At 40.8% G+C, this 20984-nt stretch overlaps 1 protein-coding gene across 1 annotated transcript in view; it reads left to right on the forward strand.

The window, feature by feature from the left end:
* The first annotated feature begins 350 nt into the window (after positions 1-350).
* Positions 351-20984, forward strand: part of ABCB7 (ATP binding cassette subfamily B member 7) — a 36369-nt gene continuing 15735 nt past the window's right edge. The window contains exons 1-5 of the mRNA XM_030967546.1: positions 351-534; positions 6408-6485; positions 7956-8042; positions 13156-13275; positions 20465-20597. Coding sequence (XP_030823406.1) covers positions 361-534; positions 6408-6485; positions 7956-8042; positions 13156-13275; positions 20465-20597 — 592 coding nt within the window. The 5' untranslated portion in view covers positions 351-360. The remainder of the gene's footprint in view (positions 535-6407; positions 6486-7955; positions 8043-13155; positions 13276-20464; positions 20598-20984) is intronic.

Below are 20984 nucleotides of genomic sequence, written 5' to 3' on the forward strand. Positions count from 1 at the left end.
CATGGGGAATGAGGGCAGCTCCTCTCAGGGTGCCATGGCGGGGCTGAGGGCAGCACGTGTCAGAGTGCTATGGTGGTGCTCAAGGCTGCCCATCTTGGGCCACCATGGGGCAGCCCGTCTCACAGAATGCCAGGGGGAGGCCCAGGGCAGCCCTTCTCTGCCCGCCACGACGGATCTGAGGGCAGCCGAACCCCTCCATGGTACCGCGAGCCACTTCGCCTCGGGGCGGCCAGACCCTCCCCGCCCCGCCCCGCCCCGCCCCGCCCCGCCCCGCCCCGCCCCCGCCCCGCCCCCCCCGGCCCCGCCCCTCCCGCGGGTCCGCCGCCGTCCCACAATCCCCTGCGCCCCGGCCCTCGCAAGATGGCGGTGCTGGGGGCACCGCGGGGCCTGGCGGCCGCAGCCTCCCGCAAGCGGCGGCTGCTGCTCGCCCTGGCCCTGCTGCGCCCGCCGCCCGCCGCCACCGTCGCTTGCTTCGCCGGAGGAGCGGTGGGGAGCGGGCGGCGAGGCCCTCGAGCCGCCCCGGGAAGAGTACAGGTGTGTGGGGGCGCCGGGGCGGGCGATGAGGGGCTGAGGGGATGCCGGGGACGGAGAGGGATGAGGAGTGGGCGGTGGGCGCTGAGGGGGTGAGGGGCTGAGGGGTGGGTGCTGAGGGGCTGAGAGGTGGGTGCTGAGGGGCTGAGGGGTGGGTGCTGAGGGGCGCCCCGGTGCCCGCAGCGCTGTTCCGCCGGCTCTGCGAGCACCACCCGGTTCGTCCTTGCCTGGCCGGTACCGGTGCCCGCCGCGCGGGGGGCCGGGGCTCCCGGGGGCCGGGACCCGCGGGGACACCCGTGCGGAGCGGCCGGCGGTGTCGTGGGCTCTCTTTGGGGACGAGCATTAAAGGCCTCCGTGTCTCTGAGCGGATGCTGAATGCTGTGTAGTGACTGACTCGTGCTCACGGCTGATTCCGCCGCTACGTGCGGACAGGCAGTTGGAGTTGGAATCCCTTCTGTCAGCTGTGGAACACTGTAATATGTCCTAGCGAATTATTTTTTATTACAAGTAAAGTGTTGAGTACTTTATCTCAAACTAAGTCCAGCTTTCAGTAATTCACGTGCATTTTTCAAAGTGGATTAAGGAAGTGTATCTCAAAGACTGAGGGAATGAACTTCCATAAACTCAGCTTGTAATTCTGTTTGATAATAAACTTTTTTTAGCCTCTCAGATTACTGCTGTTTATGAGTAACTTTTCTTTGTCACCCGCCTTGATTAGTTTTTCCTGACAGGCAGAATTCTGTCAGGGACTACAGTCAACTTTATGGTACTAGATGAGGTGAGCAGGACTGAAAGGGCAAATTTTGGATGTTTTAATTTTGAAACTTGTGCAAGAGGCTGAGAGCTAAAGTCGATGCAGATCAAATATTTTCCCCATGTATTTGCATACATTAAAATACACCTGAATACTCAGTATTGTCTGGTGTTCCTGGAGACATAATTCAGCTGTTAGGGAACAAACAGCAATGTTATCATGGTGATGAATAGAAGTATTAATTATAGTCCTGCTTTCCTTTTGAATGACTTTATTTTCATGTGAGAAATGCCAGTCCCTGCTGATCAGTTTTAATTGCCACGTGTCACTAAATGTGGATTTACTGAACTAGAAAGTTAATACTACATCTGTGGTATATATATATATATGTGTGTGTGTGTGTGTGTGTGTATGTGTGTTCATCTCTTTGGCTTTTCAATTTCTAGGCATTTTTGTGTTAGAACGTGGTCAATGAATGCATTTTTTGATGGTCTGGTAATGAATTTTCACTTTTGCATCAAGTTCTGTTTGGCTGATAGATTTAATGAAATGCAAGAGCATTTATTTTATTAAACAAAAACTCTAACAGGAGGCTCAGACTTAAATGTTCTGGACTTTTTGGTTATAATGCCTTTCAGAATTCTGGGACATGGTTTTTCAACCATTTAGACAAATTTTCTGACAGAGGAAGATGTGTTTTCCTGACAGGAAGGGCTTCACCTGCTGTGGCACAGTTACAGCAGAGCTCCTCAGTGCTGGGTAAAGCCCCAGTTGGGAGTGAACTCCACAGCCACAGTTCTGCTTTAATTGATGTAATTACACAAATAGCAGAGGTTTGTGGCACCAGAGCTGGCTCAGTCAAGAGTTGTGCCTGTTACAGCTCCAGCTGGTGAACAGTACAGCCACAGCTTAACTCCTGGGGGAAAATGGGATTAAAGACAGGAAAAAGCTCTGGTAAAATGACTGTAAGAACAAAGTTGTAACCATTCTTTTTGAAAAAGTTAATTTCAAAGACTTGGCTCTCATCCTTCTACTCTGCTTTGATTTCACGTGGTACTTGATCTGTCTTCATAGTTCCATGTCTGGTGTAGGTTTTTTTAAAGCTTGCAATTAATTGTAAGCCTAATTGTATGCAATATATGTATTTTCTATGTCACTTAGTACCATGAGAGTCAAATACAGTAGAGTTGTTTGGGTGTTATTGCAATACAGATTCAGGTATTTTTTCCCCCTCACACTTATATTTTTCAGTAGTTTTGATTAGAGACTTGCTTTTCTGAATACTAAGTCACATAACATTTATATGCTGGAGAGGAAAAAATCTAAATTTATGGAGGGGAAAAACAGGTTTCAGGAGCTGGGATCAGGCCTCATTTTTTAATATTGAGATCAGCTTGAATTTCCATAACCACAGCTCCTTCAGTTCACCCTCCTGTGGTTGGAGCATGCAGGGCTTCATCATGTCAGAACTTGTGTTTGGAATTTAGCATCTCTGCTGAGTAGAGAACTGGCACGTTGGCTTGATAAACTTTATGAGTAACTGAACAATTGCTGTTGGGTTTTTTCCTAGGAAATTTGTGGTGGTTTTTTTTTGTTTGTTTGTTTGGTTGGTTTTTTTTTGGTTTTTTGGGGTTTTTTGTTTGTTGGTTTGGTTTTTGTTTTGTTTTGTTTTGTTGGTTGTTTGTTTGGATTTTTGTAGAAGTTTGCCTATATTCAAAATAAATGCAATGACAAATTCTGTTCAGTGTAAATATGGAAATTAAATGAATCTAAAAATTAGTTAAATTAGCTAAATGGAAAGAAAATAGCTTTTGAATGGAAGAGTCAAACAGCCTTTAACTAAGGATAATTATTTTGCTAGGAATCTTTATAAGCAGAGAAATACATTGAGAAGTTTTCTTTCAGGGAGAACTTTGGCAGTTGTAGAAAGCAGGACTGTGTAAATTATTGTAACTGTTACAGTACAAAATAGAGGCTTTTTCCTTCCATTATCTTGCCCTTCCAGCTGCTAGTGATAAAGAGCTTGTTCTTCTGCATAACTTAATAATATCCCTTGCTCTGGCAGGGGTTGCAAGAGAAGTTTCAGGTATTGTTGTTATATTTATTTATATTTTAATTTATTTATTTTCACCTGGAGCTTGGTCTGTTCTGTAAAATGGCACTGATGTTTGTTGTCCAGACATTTCATGTGTTTGTATGCATTGGTAAATTCTCTTCTCTGGCCTCTGAAGGTGCAGTTGGACAGTCCCTGGCAATCCTCACTGCAAGTACCTGCTTGGTATGGGGCTGTTTGAAATGCCCTGAATTTTAAAACCCCTTAAGAGAGGTGTTGCTGCTGAGCAGGGCAGCAATCCCATATATCTGCCTATAAAAATGGACATCTGAAATTGCTGTGAGGAAGGATGCTCCATCCCTGGAAGCGTTCAAGGCCAGGCTGGATGGGCTTGGAGCAGCCTGGTGTCCTGGGAGGTGTCCCTGCCCATGGCAGAGCTTTAAGGTCCCTTCCTTTGCTCTGTACACATCCATCCAAGTGCCCAGAGCAATTGCACATTGGCCACTGTAGCTCCAATTAAGTTTGTATTGTTCATACTGGTGACACTTTAGCCTATCTTTATACCAGAATATTTTCACCTTTTTCTCTCATTTTCCCTCCACTCTTTCCTATGCCTAATTTCTTTTCTTGCCTTGTAAACTCATCAGAATTAACTGTGGGATTTAAATGCGGCAGAGGAACTTGAATCCCACCTTCAGTTATCTTTTCTGTTTCAGTTAGTTTAAAAAAAATCCCCATGAGATGAGTGCAGCATGTCTGGAACACAACGTATCATATTCCAGAGAGAAGCTTCTAAGTGTGGGTTTGACCTTGCACAAATGTGTTTAATCCCTGTTGTTTGTTTGCATTTGTAGTATTTAAACTACTACCCACAGTCATGACACTTTAACAACATGACTTTTATGTGCAATCAGTACTAGACATCTGTTTCATCCTTTAGAGTTTATAGAATCATATCCAAAAATACATTAAAAGAACATAATGGTGCAGAGTCAGGCATTCAGGAGTTAGGAGATGCCAGAATTTGAGTTCCCTGCATTATTTCTTAAATTCTGAAATAAGCAGGACTTGCTCCTGGTTCTTTAAAGCAATAACCTGCTTCTTTTATGTGTTGTGATTAGATTAAAGGATGGCTTTTCTTTGTAGTCTTAAAGCTCTTGGGAGCCCTGGTGAGGGAAAGTGGAGTCCTCAGTGTTCCTGCAGGAGGTGTGGAGTGGCAAGGGAAGCTGCAGCCCCTCTCATCTGGGCACTTTTGCTCTCTGTACTGTGATGGTCAGAGGAATTACCATGAAGGAAATTGTTCACCTTGTTTAACTCTTTGTTTCTCTGCTCAGATTTGTTTTTAGCAGGAGCTTGAGAGAGGATTGAAACTTCCAGTCTTCCAGGCTCAAGACTGAAAATAAGAACAGGTTTTTCTGTGTACCTTGTGCAAGACCTTTAATGTTTTTGCTGACTTAACCCCATGACAGTTCATAGCATCAGTCAAGAAATCAGGCTATTTATATAATGCAGTAATTGAGACCAAATCTGCTGCTGTTTCAGTTTCTGTGATGTTGTTTGCTTCATATTTCAGTCAGAAGTGAACTCTGAGAACTTTGAGGTCAAAAGAGATGGATTTTTAGTAAAACATTTCTATGATGTCCTGTGTCTACACTTCAGAAAACAATAATTAGCTACTTTCCAATACTGCTGAAGCATTTTTTTTCCATTATATTTTCTGTTTGTGGCACTGTCAACATTCCTGTGGAAAATGTCTTGCTTTAGGTGGAATCCTCTGTGCTGACACAAAGCTGTTGAGTTAGGAGTGCATCTGCAGGGAAGTGCTTTAGAAATGCAACTGCTTTGTTTAACCCAGGTCTTGGAAGTATCAGGATGGTTCACCCAGGCCAGTTAGCTATACTAAATGCAAAATGTATAATTATGATGTTCACTCTTTCTCTGTATATAATGTCATATAATAGAAATATTTGGAATAGCGGGTGCATGTGATAACTTGTGGAGAAATGGTTTTCATTTTCTTTGAAATGACTCATGAAATTATTACTTGAGATATGTGTCTTAGGAAGAAAGGGATGTTTAAAGTGAAGTATAAAATATATGATGGTGCTGCTGTTTTTTAAGGTTAAAATTACTTTTTTTATTTTCAAGTTCCTTTTTTTTTTTTTTTTTTACTGTTTTTCCTTTGCCATGGGCTGGTCAGCAGCTCTTTGGCTCTTTTCTCTTGCTGTGATTGTTGTATGGAGTGAGAGGGGCTCTGGTTAATTCTGTCCCAGAGCAGTGAAGATGGAATACTGAGTGTCAGGGCTGATGTGCACCCTCAGTGCTGACCAGGAGAGGTCCCTGTGTGCTGCCATGGGGAAGCACTGCCAGCCAGTCCCTCTGAGGAAAACAAATGCTCCTTTTAAACTATTTTGGCTCTTTAAAACATAAAAATATGGATTGCTTGGCAAGGTAACATGTGGAGCATGGTGCAGTTGGTGCCAGCTGTGTATTACAGGTTAAGTGCATGGCAGGATCTGTGAATATTGCATTTATTGTGTCCTGATAACCTGGACACACTTCTCATGGTCCCAGTGCTTGCCAGGCAAAAGCTGTAGCTTGGATTTGCCTTCTGGAGACAAGCATGGCATGAGCTGAGCTGAGAGGAATTGGGAATGGCAGAAGCTATAAGCATAAAAATAACATTTCTTAATGAAAAACAGGACAAAAGGCTGTTTGAAAGAATTCAGAAGACAACCTGGGAGAAAATTAAAATGAGAGGAAAGGGAAAGCTGGGCTTTTGTTGTACAGAAGAAACAAAGTCTGATGAGAGTGGGGATGCAGGGAAGGGAAATTCACTTCATTGTCACTGAGCAGTTCTGATGTGTGAATGTAATTTATTTTACAGCTGCTCCCCACCAATTTTCTTTTTCTGTGGTCAGTTGTTAAAAAACAAAGCCATCTGCCTTCTTTTCATGTTATGCTTGTTTACATAAACTAGATGAATATTCTCTGAATGTGAAGTGCATGTTCTGCATGACTCTGTTTTCATTTCTCTCTTTTTTTTTTTCCTCTTGTTTTATTCTGTAGATTCCACCAGTCTGCAGGCAAGGATCATGGCACAGTCTGGGAGGGAATTATTCAAGACCATTATTGGAGCATTCAGAGGTGGGTATAAATTGTTGTTCTTCCAACTTGCAGGTCATGAGAAACTTAAGCCTTTGCAGCATCTTTCAGTTTAGACTGCTGTTACTTTGATTTTTTTTTAATTTCACTCTTGACAGTTCTGAAGTTAAATGGCAACTTGTTTCTGCCCCTAGAAATCTTTTTGAATCTCTGCAAACTAATGGTAACACAATAACTTCAAAAGAGAGGTCTTCAAAGTGTGGGGTTGGGGTGGTGATATTTAGATTCATTTATTAAGCACAGAAAATACCCAATTAGGAAACTGAGTTTTCCTTCAATATGTAGGGCTTAATTCCTTCAAAATTCTGCTTAGGTTGTAGAATATTCTCATCAGGATGTCAGGCTCTTACTCCTATGAGGTCTGCTTGCCTTAAAACCAGTGCAAACACAGGGAAGATGAAATTTTTCCTGTTTGTGGAAGTTATGACACATTTCTGGGTAACACACTTGTTTGAATGAAGGTGAGAAATGTGTTTTTCTTGCCTTTTTTTTTTTGCTTTTAATTATAAAATAATAACCACTCATAACTGACTTAAGTAGCTAAAATCTTTTGAGGGTCATTGGGACTTCAAAGCATGAAATCTACTTAGATTGGGTTTTTTGATGCTTTTCTTTAAAATGTGAAAAGTGACATTTTGATTTGGGAAGCCCTGGGGTCTGCTATCAACCAACATACATAAAATAAAATTGCTAATGAGCTTTTACCTAACTTGAACCTAGAAATTGTCAACATGTAGCAAATCTTTTAAACAAAAAGCAGATTCTTTTCTGAAAAGCTTTAACAGGTCCATTGTTTGTGGCAGGCACTTTGAACTTGGAAAAATGCCTGGTGGTAGTGAGTTGTTATTTTTTAGTACATCTACATGCATAAATAAATTCAGAAATTTTCTCCAGGGTATCTTGGCCACATGCTAAGAGAAGTGAGCATTTGTTTTTAACAAGCAGGTTCTTTTCCAAACTGCCCCTGGAGGCAGGGGCAGGACCTCTGGAATGGGATAATGTTCCCATTCCCATCCTGGGAGGAAAGACAAGTGGGAAGCAGATTTATCTCTTTTTTTTTGCCCTCAAGTAAAGTTACTCTTACATACATGGAGAGAGTATTATTGCTTAAATGTGTTCCACTTTACATATTATTGTGCCCAAGTATGGTTATCCTCCAAAACCTCAAGGTTTTCCTGTGTTTAGTTGATTTTTAATATTTAAGGATCTGTTATCTTTCCCTCCTGGCTGCTTGGAACATGCTCTTTGCTGCTAGGATTATTATATCCCTTTTTTATTATTGTTTTCTTAAGCAGGGCAAGGTTTTTAGAGGGAGGTGAGATCTTCTATTAAAACAAGTTTGAACTGTTTGACGATGAAGGAGGTAAAACAAGCCAGTAGTTCTTCTTTCTGCTGGCTTTTATGTGCCTGTTTCCTGAGGTTCTTGCAAATTGAGTTTTCATTTTCACACAGATCTTGCCCAGGTGGCAGCTGATGGAGAAGAGGATGTGTTGGCATGGCCATGCTGGTGGAGGGCTTCACACAGATCCAAAGGAAGGGGTAAAACTTGCTCAGTTATTATTGCTTTTTAAATAAAAAACGCTATCAGCTTCCCCAAAAAACCTAAACCTAAAAACTGAAGACCTCAAGCTACAATTTGTCCAAAATTCTCTTGGTAGATATATAAATATTGTAGTAGATACTGTTAAATTGTCAATGTAGACTTGATAGCTCTTAAATCACCAAATGTCTGTGATAATGGTGTTGAAGGGCTTAATTTATTTTTTAAAAATACCATTTTACTGTTACACACTCCCTTGAAAGTGCCCTGGATTAGATTCTCTTGATGGAAAATGTTTCCTTGTCATTCACTAGTCTGTTGATCTTGTTTGTGACTGATATTTGCCCGTGACTTGGCAGACAGGATAGTAGGAATCAGCTCATGGGTTATTGCATCAATTAGTAAAATCACACTTGAAACGGGAGGGGAGAGAAGCAATTAAACTGTGTGTATTTTTACTTGGAATTAATGGGAATACATTTGGTATATTTTGACTGTATTTCTATTCAGGAAGCACATTAAAGTAATGATGATGGTATATGAGGAGAAGCAGGATCTTTTATTAGACCAAATGATTACAATCAGAAAATGAGGCAAACTTTTGGTTAAAACAGGACAGTATCAACTGTGTGATTAAAACTGCCAAATCAAAGCTCTTGAGTGTACAGAACTTCCATCTTCTCATTTCCTGGGCACACTTATTTCTGATGCTTTGTGTATTTGCAGAATCATTCTCTGTGAATGGTTGTAACTTGTTGAAACTTGGGTGGAATCTTCCCTAAAATTAATGAAGAGCACATTGATGACAAACAATTTTCAATTTCAGAATCCGGGTCTTCCAACTTGTTCAAACTTGGATGGAATCTTCCCTAAAATTAATGAAGACCATATTGATGATAAACAATCTTCAATTTCAGAATCCAGGTCTTTTAGGGCTGCTCTGCTGGTTTTAACTGTTCTGAGAATGTCTCTCCTACAGCCTCAGTTGTAAAGAAATTGAAGAGTTCAGTTTAGGATTTTCTTTCAAGTTTTCATCTGAGAGTTGTCCCTTCATTGAATCCAGACCTGCTTGTGCTACATGCAGAAGTCAGGAGAGGTGTATGTTTTATTGTGAGAGGGAATTTCATAACCTGAGGTGTAGCCAGCTTGTTTTAGTAAACATCTGTGATCTTTTCTGCATGAGGCACAGGGGGAAACAAAATAATTACCTGTCTCCAGTCAGTGGTACCAGTGGCTCTGCATGTAATGTTAACTTCAGACTCATTTTAAGACCCTCCTTGTGTAAGCTCTTTTCAGGGATTTCCTGGGCAAAACAGACTTCAAACCTGAGTCTCCTTCTCTGTTTCACATATTTAAATTCCAGGGTTTTCTTTGGTCAGAAAGGAAATGGAAGGTTCTGTTTACCACAACACAAGTAACCTTAAGGGATGTGGGATGTTCCTTAATGCTAAAACTAACTAGCAATATGTTATCCCAAAATTTTGATGCCAGATGATATTTTTTTCATTTGCTGGCAGTGTAAAATTCCATTGGCATTCTCCCTTCAGCCTCCACTTGCAGCTATTCCTGTGTAAATCAATCTCTTAACTTCTTTATTGCAATAAATGCAGCTGAAACGTGGTTAATACAGGACATGGTCAGTTAAGGCTGTTGTCTAACCAAACAAATACCAGCTGTCCAGGAGAAAGCAGCAAGGACCAACTGTGGAAGAGGTGAAATGTGTGAGGAGTGGAAAAAAACAGGGTAGTGTTGGGTTTGCCAGGAATTTCTCAGAAAAACTGAAGGGAAGGAAATGCTCTGCTGCTCCAAGTGCAGTTCCTGTATCTCATGTGTGCTTGCACTTGGATTCAGTGGGTAAAAATACTGGCACCCCATTTACTACATTTTTTTCCCTAGGATTATACTTTTAGGAGAACTGCAGGTGAGATATCTGTCAGCTCTATTACACCTTTCCCTGTTCCAGATTTTTTCTGACACACCAGGCTGTTTATTCTGACTTTGGGAGTGACATTTTAAATTGCCCCTTTTACAGCAGCTTCTGCAGGTACAGAACTGAACCCTAAGGATGAGCACAGAGTGAAGAGCACATTACCTTCATCTCACATGGAACTACTAAAGAAACTTACACTTTTTAAAATTCCAAAATAACTTTTGCTTACAGCAGTGGCTGCTGTGCTGAGTACTGAGATCAGAACTGATCTTCACCAGCTTCAGGGGATTTTTTGGTGCTGGTTGGGAGAATAACCTTTTGCAGGGGGAGAAACTTGTGCTGGTACAATGGAAAGGATGATAGAGCTGCCTGAGGGAGCACACAGGGAGCCAGAATTGTGTCTTTCTCTCTTCATCAGCAGTGACAGCTTAAATTCAAGTCAAACTACCACTTTCTTGTATCCCACTTGTGACAGCTCATCATCCTGGCACAGGCTTTATCCACCAAGTGACAGGGGCAGCCCAGTGGATGCCTTGCAGTGCTCAATAACCATGGAGATGGTGAAGAGGAATTATGGCTTTCTTTTTTTTTCCCCCTCTTTAGGTATTTTAAAAGGTCCAGAACCTGAATGGGATGGGTAGAAGGGGCAGGAAGTTGGTCAATGGTCATTCTTTTGCAGATCACCTTCAGTATTGCATAGAGTGCTTTAAAACCATGCTGCATTCAAGAAGAGGAAAAGGCTTTCCTTCATTGCTCCCTACTTTATTAGATTTCTAATATTTTTCCTTCCATTCCTTGCATTTCTGTAGAAATAGACCTGTAAAGAAAATGCAAAACATTACTACCATTTAAAAGGAGGTGAAATAAATTCATCTCTTAACCTTTTTATGTACCTCAGAGAATCAAAAAAGGCCTGAGTCCGTTGAACAGATTGCTCATTTTAATTCTTAATGTTGCCACTTGCATATTTAAACAATTTTTTAACTCATGTTTCTGTACAACAGTAACATTTATTTCATGGTAAACTTTGATGTAATATGTGTGCATTTTGCATCCTTTGATATTTCTTCTTGTTCCTTTGCAAGGCCTTTGGCAAGTGAGTGGCTGCCTCCTGACTTTTTTCTAAATGGATTTGCTTCTGTCACCCTTCAGAGCCATGAAAAAAGGAAATAGATTCCTTGTTTGCAGCCAATATATTTTGTTCCTTTTAATAGGTTTTCTGTGCAAAGTCTGCCTAGCCAATAGCAACATATAATTAGAACTGCTCTGATTGCACTTTTGTATCTTTTGTGTTAATGTGGTACCAATTTTTTTTAACTTCCTTTTAACCTGTAAGTGGCGATCAAAGATATTTTCCACATGTTTGAACTGCTTTTTATGCATATCCTTGGCTCAAATGGAAAGATTCATGTATATGCTGCAGCAGATATCTCCATCTTTTAAGTGGGTAGGACACAACAGAGGCACTTTTGCATCCTCTCTCTACTTGCAAGTATTCCATATACCCATTTTTTAAAAGTTCTTTGAAATGTGCTTATCCTGTGTAATGTTCCAATACATTTGCAGTGACATTTGATGACAAAATGCCTTGGTTTTGCTTGAAGCTGTGACTAGAAAAACTGAGATGAATTTCCTGGTGCCTTTAAAAGCTTACCTTTATAGGATTGGCTTCCCTGGTTGCCTCAGCAATTTTACCTTTTAACAGACCTCTTCTTTCTTGCTTATTCACCCCAGACCTTAACAGAGAATTTATTTTCTAATTTGGTTTATCCTCAAACAGTAGGATTTATTCTAATACTTCTCCTTCCTACTGACTTCTGTCACAAAAATCATCTTTGAAAGGTGTGCACTAACTTTTTGTTTCCCTCCCTCCTCCCCACTACAAAATATTGCCTGAAATGGAGAGATTTAGCTGCCCTTGCTGCCCTCCTTTCTCTCTTAGATAACCCTTGTGTCTTTCAAGTTAACCCCAGTGTAGCTAGCACAGAAAAAGGAGTTGTTGATACTTGTGCTGTGTGTTGCTGCACATCCTCTTGTTCTCAATTAGGAAACGTGGTTTAGGCTGCAGATAATTTAGCTTGGGAGTTCAGTGGGATTATCAGAAGTGTCAGTGATAAACATCTGTCCATCCAAAAAATAATTCACCAAAAACCCCAACAAAATAAAAAAATACAGCAACCAAACCCAACAACAGGAAATAATCCCAAAGCAAAACTTAAACAAAGCAGAAAAAGTTATATTTTTCAAGCTGTCTTGTTAAATGGATTGTGCTCTTACTTAGAGGAAAATTTGAGATTTGGAGGAGAAGCTATTTTAAGAATTCAGTTAAAATTGATAGCATCATTTAAAGGTCAAAACTTGAAGTTGTGTCTAGATCTTGTTGTGTTTATTGCAAATACAAATTTTTCTCACGTTATTTTTGACACACTCTGTGAGAGAGCAAAATCTTGAGCATGAAATGTGTGCAAATTCTCCAATTTCTTAATGTAAGTCTAGGAGTTCAAGCTAGGGCGACCTGTAGCAGATATTGCTGAATCCCCTCACAAAAAACATACCTTAAACAATGCTCAGTGATACTGAGCATTGTGCTTATCCTGTGTAATGTTCCAATACATTTGCGGTGACATTTGGTGACAAAATGCCAACTTGTAGCCATGTACATCTTCTGCCTTGTGAAGCCTGATTTTCCATGGCAGGGAATGTTCTCCAAACTATTTATGTTTATTGTGGACCTTTCAGGCTTCCTTCTTGCCTTAGATATTTTGTTAATTTGTTAATTTTTTTGCATTTCTCTCCTGCTTTTTTGAAACATCTTCCAAAAAAAGAAGTAGCAAGCCCTTGACTTTTGTACAGCAATCTTGAGGAGATAAAAAAGAAGGGTCAGTTTGTTTGTTCTGTGAGGTGTTTAAAGATGGGGAATTGTGGCTTTCTCTGTGTTTCAGTTGTAACCAGCCAGCCTTGCACTCTGGAGAACATGGAACATTTTAACGGCATGTCATGGACATAAACTTCTCCACCTTGAAATGTTAATAGGCAGTCCTAGTCTCAGGCATTGTCAAGTGTCTATTTCCTATCAAATAAAATACAGAAGTGATCCAACTGTATAAAATACACTCTTACTTACAGTTATTTTACTTCCCAAGTCTCTGTGTAAGGCAGTGCTTTGTTTGTCCTTCCCCCAGCTGAAGGAGATCGATGCCAAGAAGATCATCCGGGCCATGCTGTCCTACGTGTGGCCCAAGGACCGGCCCGACCTGCGCGCCAGGGTCGCCCTTTCCCTGGGCTTCCTGGCCAGTGCCAAGGTAAGAGCAGATACTCCCACACTTGCTGTTCATCTGTGCAAGGAATGACTTTCTTTTCTAGTATTTAAAGGCTTTTATGCTATTAAGATGTCTGGGTTTTTCACAGGGACATATATGAGAAATGATAGATTGGATTTTGGAACAGGGCGTATCTGCAGGGAATACCCATGTGCGTGTTTGGGGAGGTGATGATGACAACTAGAATTTTTGTTTCCCCTGATCTCATTAGTTTAGCCCAGGATTTTCCATTTCTGGTTCATTATTTACCTCAGAAATTACAGGAAATGGGAGTTAAAGGCTGTTCTTCTCTCCTTGTGTGGTGCTGTCAGACAGGATTTCTTCAAGGCTCTCTGCCCTGATCACTGTGGTGGTGCCTATTCACAGGTCTTGCTGTGCTGTGTGTGGGGATTTAAGCTCCAGTCTGTTGATATTTCTGTATGAGATAACAGAGGAATTAATTGTTTTGGGGACTCCTCTGGTGTCCTGAGAGAAGCTGTGTAACCTTTTGTATTTAACATCCCTGCTTTCATTCAAATGATTTTTCATGTAGTCTTTGATTATGAAATGGAAGATTGCTCTTACTTTTATTTCATTATGTGAAAGGATCTCTATTCTTACCTGCAACAGCATTAGTATTTATTTGTTCTTTCAAAGAATTTGGCATGCTAAGTTTTCTGCAGATTAAAAGGGGATATAATTCAAATTCTATGCAAACCTTGCAGAAATAGTTCAGAAGAGCAAATGTTAACTTCCTTTTGCTTTAAATAAAAAAAAGAAATATTTGATTGCAAAATACTGGGAGGAAGTTTTGTGAATTCCATTGAGACATACAGCTCAGCTGGGTTGCTTTTAAGTACAGCAATTTTAACCAAACATAAAGCTAATATTAGCACTCAGCACCATTGCCATGTTATGAAAAGAGAGAAGAGACAAATTTCAGCTCTGTAGGTGTTAAAAGAGGACTGCTTGGGAGAGAAATGTGCTCATTTCTGTGAGCTGAAGCTGGTCTACAGTGCTTTCTCAAGAGGTTTTTATCTCTCAGGTACTTGTGGGTACTGTCTCCAGCAGATACTTGGGTTGTGCTGCAGTTCAGGATGTTGCTGATAATGCAGGTGATGACATGCAGAGTATGACTGGACTGTGCAAGTGAGCTTCCCCCTTTGTGTGTGCCTGGGCAAAACACACAGCAATGCTTTCCACTGCATTTTAAACTCTGGGGGAAGCTCTGCTCAAAATACAGATGCCTTGAGGTTTTGTGATGTGGCTCTACCAGGTGGAAATGAAAATTATTCTCACTTTCTTTTTAAAGACTTCTATTAGTAATGTTAATAATAATCTGAAGACAATTTTTAAATGCTTGAAGTATTTTTTCCTGTTCTTCTCCCCGCTTCCCTATTCTCTAATTTGTAGTGTTATACGCATATGATGGAGGATGTGAATCCAGCCTCTAATCCTGCATGTGGCAGCACTGTACCTTGCCTTTAAGAAGTCTTATTAATGTTTCAAGCAGCTTTTTGGGATGTTAAGAAAACAAAATTGATGACCAGGATACCTTGACTCTTGCAAATAGCTCAGTATTTGGTGTAAAAAAAAGCTATTATATTTCTACTGGGAGAGAGAGATGTTTCCCCATCAGAAAATCATGGAACTGCTCTTTGGGGAAGTAACTGGTGTTTGGATCTCTTAAGTGTTCTCTTAAGTTTCCCACTTTATATTTGTACAAGGCAACCCAGAAGCCCTGATGTTCAGAGCAGACTCTCAGAAGAAAAGCAGAAAACCTGTTGAGCTTTGCCCAGGTTTTAGGAGATGCTTGTTAAAGCAGAAGTGTTTTGTGAGAATGTTTGTTTGGGCAAACAAGGATTTCATTGGAAAAACACACAGCAAGCTCTCTATGGAAAATAAATATCATAACTGGCAGGGGTGAAAAATGTTATGGATGTCTTCTAGCTGTTCTTTGCTACTGTTCTGTCATTACAAAGCTGTGTTGGATAACTGCAAATTAAGGAGTTACCCCTCATCTTAGGAGCTGTGCTCACTCTTCCTTTGTGGGAAGAACTTTTCTTGAATTGCTTCATGCTTTACACATACTGTGTGTGTGTGTCAGTGTGACACAAGTGATGTGCAATAGTTTATTCCAGAGCTGTAGTGAGTCTGCCACATCTTTGAGCCCTGAACATCTGCTGCCCTTCCAAAGGTCACTTTGTCCTGGAGAAAATGCAGTACAAAGTAGTTTACCTGTGTCTTTCCTGCACCATGTGTAATTGTGTGTGCTTTCCTCATTATCCCATTTGGGAGCCCTTTGTTCTGCTTGCTTGTGAGGTTAATTACAATGCACTCCACAGACCACACAAGCTGTTTGTTAAAGTTTTTCTGCTATATAATTGTGTCAGCACAGGAACACCAGCATGTTTTTCTCCTCACTGCAGTCCTGGCCTGATTTCTTTGTTCACTATGGAACAAAGTGAATTCTGTGTCTGAAGGATTTACATCCTTATTGTGGATTTTGTCTAAAAGGCCCCTCGTTCTGAGGTGGTTTGAATAGAGAACTGTATGGTCATGATGGCTGCTGCAAGTCACCTTCCCTCAAAAGAAACACTTCTGTCAACCTTTTGGCCAATTCCTTCTGAATTTGACAAAAGATTTTCAGGTTTTATGAATTTACAACGCTAAGTTTCCAGTTAAAATACAGTGGCTGTAAGGTGGCTTCAGTTTTATTCTGTGAAAACTCCAAGGAATCACAGAGGACAGGTGGGTTATGAAATTCTCAGCTATGGGGGAAAAAAGTAAGGAATATACCCCCAATTTAATTTGGTTACTTACCCACAAAACAGCTGGAGTTCATTTCTCCTTGTGCTGCTGCTTGAGAAATAATTTGTCTCTTTAAATCTTCCAGTTCAGTAAAATTCACTTTCAAAACAAAAGCCAGTTTGTGTGCAGTTACTGAAGAGCCTGCAGTTACAATCTGTCTTGACTCCTTTTGTGGGGCCCAGTTGCCTGTCATTGAACAAATTATTGTGATTTTTGGTTCCTTTTTGTCTCCACAGAGCTGCCAGTGGTATTGTGAGCCTTCAAAGCGAGCTGTTAGGATGGCTTTTTATGACAGGATGGAGTCTGCTCCAGGGCTAGTGAGGTCTTTTCTTCCTTGCAAGATGTGTTGTATTATTATGACACATTTTAAATTTTTACTTTAAATATTTATAGGCTATCTAGATGTGTGTACACGATCTGAAGGATGCAAGAGGAAGGCAGGTGAGAGGAGTACACAGGGAAAATCTGTGTTTTCAGACACATAGCTCAGCCTGCTCAGCTTCTGCATATCTGCATTTTCTTTTTCCATGTTTCCTACATTTTTGGCTTTTCTACTGGTGATTGTATAGCAAATGCTTCCTTACTTTTCTGGGTTTTTCCCTTTTTCTTCTGTGACACAAGGAGAAAAGTGCTGAGGCTTCTGAGGAGCTGGATTAAACACATGAATATGACAAAATCACTTGTCACCTCTGTCAGCCTGCAATGGGTTTTGGCCTCCTGGTCACAGACCAGGCATGTGTTATTCATGAGCCAAAGAATTCTTTCAGACTCTCTGCATTTCTACTGACTGCTAATTCCATCAGGTTCAGAGCAGGAATGGTTGGCTAAGGAGGCAGGACACAAGAGTTGAATTGCAAATTCTGCCTGCACGCGAAGATAACGATATCCAGCTGATCAGTGAAGCATGTTCCTATGATCTTGGTGTTTGAGCTCTTTCTGGGGGCTCAGATGGAGTTAGATAATTGCAATAAACCTTTAGAAATTGGGAGCTTTTTGAGGAGTTTCAGGTGAAAAGTATTTAAATTAGTTTGAGTTTTTTCCCTACTGGAAAAAGTGTAGTTCAGGTCATCATTAAATTTGATGAAGCCATGAAGGCAGGTGCTTCTTCCCTCATCTGGAGCACATTTTGGAGCTTCTTTAGCAGTCTTGCCTCCACAAGGGATGGAGATTTCTATGCGTATCTCCACAAATGGAGCTGTTGGATGTGTATGTTTATATTGGTCCAGAGATAAATTCAGTCATCTTCATGCCAGCATTTCTCACTGAATTTTTGGCAAAGAACAGTTCACTGTGGACCAGTTTTATCTTGTTGGGGCTCAGGCTGTCATTAATTCATCATCTTTATTAAACAAAAAATGCTGGGAAGAGCAAAATGAAAGATAAGGCTGTTTGCCTTAAAAGTAGTGTAGTCCCATGGGGGAATAAAGATGATACTGCACTGTCAGCTTAAAACAGTGCAGTCATTAAAAAAATGTTTAAACTCATTTACTCATGATTCATTCTAGGGCAACCTGCTGTTAAATGTGGCCAATTGAGTTGGGATGATTTCATGGGATGCTGTATTTGCTTTCCAATAAATTCAAGCAAGGATAAGCTATTAATTCAAACCCAGAAATAGAAAATGTACAAATTCATATTGAAAGAGTCTTTTTAATGGGAATTGTTATCAAGCTTTCAGGCATTAGGCAGAGGAGGGAAGCCTGTACAGATATATTGTGTAAGACAATTGTTTTTCATGGTAGATTTTCATGGTCTACCAAGGTGTGCTTAAAGCTTTTTGTTCTGTGCCAGCAAATACAAAGAGAGAACTGTGAATTTTTGCAGAAGGATGAAATTTTGTTTCCATTACTATGAGCGTGATCTCATTGACTTAACAAATTGAGTAGGAAAGGCCTGTTTCTAATAATGGCCTCTCATCTCTTGCTATAAACTTTGTAAGATTAACTTTTTTCTTTTTAAATTACTGGAAAGCAGACTGTCTTGATTGCTAATGAAATGCAATACTGTTCTGCCTTGTTCTTATTCAAGCTTTACCCTCCAGGAGTCAGAACAACTATAACCTGAGACCAGGCTTTAAATTTCATTTAAAACTCTATTGGGAAGAATTATATTGATGTAAAAGAAGACATTTCTGCAAAATTGTAGGCTGTTACCAGTTAAATTAATTGTGAGTGGAGAACAGCAGTTTAAAGAATACATCTCTTTTCTTTAAATGGACTTTAAATATATCTGTAGTTCTATTTCAAAACTACCTGTAGTGTAGCACAGTCTAGTGAGGAATAAAATCCCTGCAGAGAGATTTGTGAGAATCTGCAGCAAATGAAGACCATCTGCATGACAATTTTCTTATTTTCTCCTGAGAGGTCTCTCCCAGGAAAACCTGCACTTTGTCATGTTGGTTGTCACTGGAACACACATGGCAGTAGATTCATCTTTATCAAGAACAAAATGCCACCCCAGAATGGAGTTTCAGTATCTCTGAAGGCAAAGTGGAGTTGTTTGGTTATACTGGGGAAGGGATTTGAGATTTCCACAATTCCCATCTGTTAGAAGGAGAGCTGTGGCTGAAGAACTCTCAGGCTGCTCTGGACAAGTTCCAGAGGAATGCTTGGTGTAGGACCTGATCTTTCAGCTGCTTTCTCTTTTTAGTCACTAACAAACCAGCACTAACCTCACCCAGGTGCCCTCAGATCTCATGTATCTCCTCTCAGGAGTTATCTGAATTATGCTGTGTTGAGAATTTTGATGTGTTTTTTATAATGTATTTCGTAGGAAACACATGGGGGAAAAGGAGAAAATTAATTCCTTCCTCATTTGCATTTAAATCTTTAGCCTAAAACACTGTCTGAAAAAACTTAACAGCACAGATTCAAAAAATTCATTTACATTTTATTCTTTAAATCTGTAGTTTACAAAAATATTTTCAAAACCCAGTTACTCTACTTGGTGAAGTTTGTACCTTCCACTATTTGCCATAACTTGTAAAACTGGGAATATTGGATCCTGGGACAGTCATTGGAACTTCTGGAACTCTGTCTTCCCCCTTGAATTTGGACTGAACTTAAGAATTACTTTATCACTCTTTTATCTCAAAATCTGGTTTTATCCAGTTAATCTGCAGTTTTTTCCCTGGGCTTTCAGCTCTGACAGATGTCCCTAAATACAATTGAGATCTAAGTGGGTATCCAAAACATTTGGTGGAGAGAGCTGAAATATCTGTATCAATCTGGTTTCTGTTTCTTGTTTCTTCTCATGTAAAATAATTTGTCATCTCCTCACAAGTTTTTTCCAAATACTAAAAAAAAAGCCCAACCTTAAGCAAACTCAACTTACTGTAAAGTATTTTAACATCTGCTATGATTGTAAGATTGTAGGTCATAACATATTTGTTCAGCTGCTAAAATAGTTGTGTCTTTATTTTCAAATCTCAACAGTTGGGAGCAATTTGAATTAAGAAATTCTAATTAATTTTGTGAAGTTTGTCTGTAAATTGCTTTTCTTGTTGGTATAAGTGAGCAATGTAACAATGGTGCGTTAACAAGGAATTTTAGGTTTTCAGTGAGATTTTCCATTTTTTCTTGTGCTACAGTTGTGCAAATAAAAAACTGCTGAAGTTGGTGTGTTTACATATCCATCTGTTTGGGGTTTCACATCTAGAGGGGCCAGCACTGTTGACACACTGGGTGATAGGTGGTGGATGTGACTTTTTTGTTTGAAAACTAATATTTGTACAGTAATTTGTAGTGTCTTATAGACTGTACAGAAAATCCTTTGTGCTGCTGTGCCAAACCCCTGGGTTTGTGCTGACACCAAGTTAATATTTAGAGTGATGTTGCAAATGGGGAAGCATTATTTAAATTTTAGGGGAGTATTAACAGAAACAAAGGAGGGGTTGGTTTATTTTCTTTGACTTCTTGGAGCTTTGGTTTAATCCATCCCAGTGACCCAGGGTTAGCAAAGTGAGTGGTTTCCTGTGGAACAGAGCTTCTTCACAATGAATACTGCCAGCACCACAAAGATCAAACAGCTCCAAATGATGACACAATTTAGTAGCACTGTGTGTGCCATGCAGTGGCTGCTGCTTGATTCATTTCCTGGGCTTGCCATGCTGTCCTGAGAGCTCAGCCTCACTTCAAGGTCTTTCCAGTGTGGTTTGTTGAGGATAGAAATCCATATTTAAAAGGAGACAGTGAGAGAGAGACAAAGTAACCCTGCAGTCCCAGCAGCAAGGGTTTAACATCCTGCTTGAAATAAAGAGCCAGCTCACCTGCACTAAGTGCTCAAGGACTAAATATAACAGTAGAGCAATTTCAGAAAAAAATAGTCATGCTCCATAGATGTTTTAATGCAAATGGTCTAACTGGTGTGCTCCTGCTTTCAGGCCATGAATATTTTGGTTCCCTTCATGTTCAAATATGCAGTGGACAGCCTGAACGAGGTGTCTGGGAACGTGCTCAACCTCGGCGATGCCCCGAGCACCGCGGCCACCCTGGCAACTGCTGTCCTCGTGGGCTGTGAGTGCACTCCCACATCCTGCCTGGGACTTCAGGGGCTGCAGGGAGGGAGGGGTTCACAGCTCCTGCCCATTGCACTGCTGGCCATCATAGCTGGTTGTGAGTCACAGAATCACCCAGTGGTTTGGGCTGGAAGGGACCTTAAATGTCATCCGTGGGCAGGGACACCTCCCACTGTCCCAGGGTGCTCCAAGCCCTGTCCAGCCTGGCCTTGGGCACTGCCAGGGATCCAGGGGCAGCCCCAGCTGCTCTGGGCATCCTCACAGGACCTGCCCACCCTGCCAGGGAACAATTCCTAATTCCCAATATCCCATCCATCCCTGCCCTGTCGCAGTGGGAGCCATTCTGTGTGTCCGAGGGCACAAGCTGTCTGGCACAAGCTGTCCT

This window comes from Camarhynchus parvulus, chromosome 4A (genome assembly GCF_901933205.1).
Source record: "Camarhynchus parvulus chromosome 4A, STF_HiC, whole genome shotgun sequence".
NCBI lineage: Eukaryota > Metazoa > Chordata > Aves > Passeriformes > Thraupidae > Camarhynchus > Camarhynchus parvulus.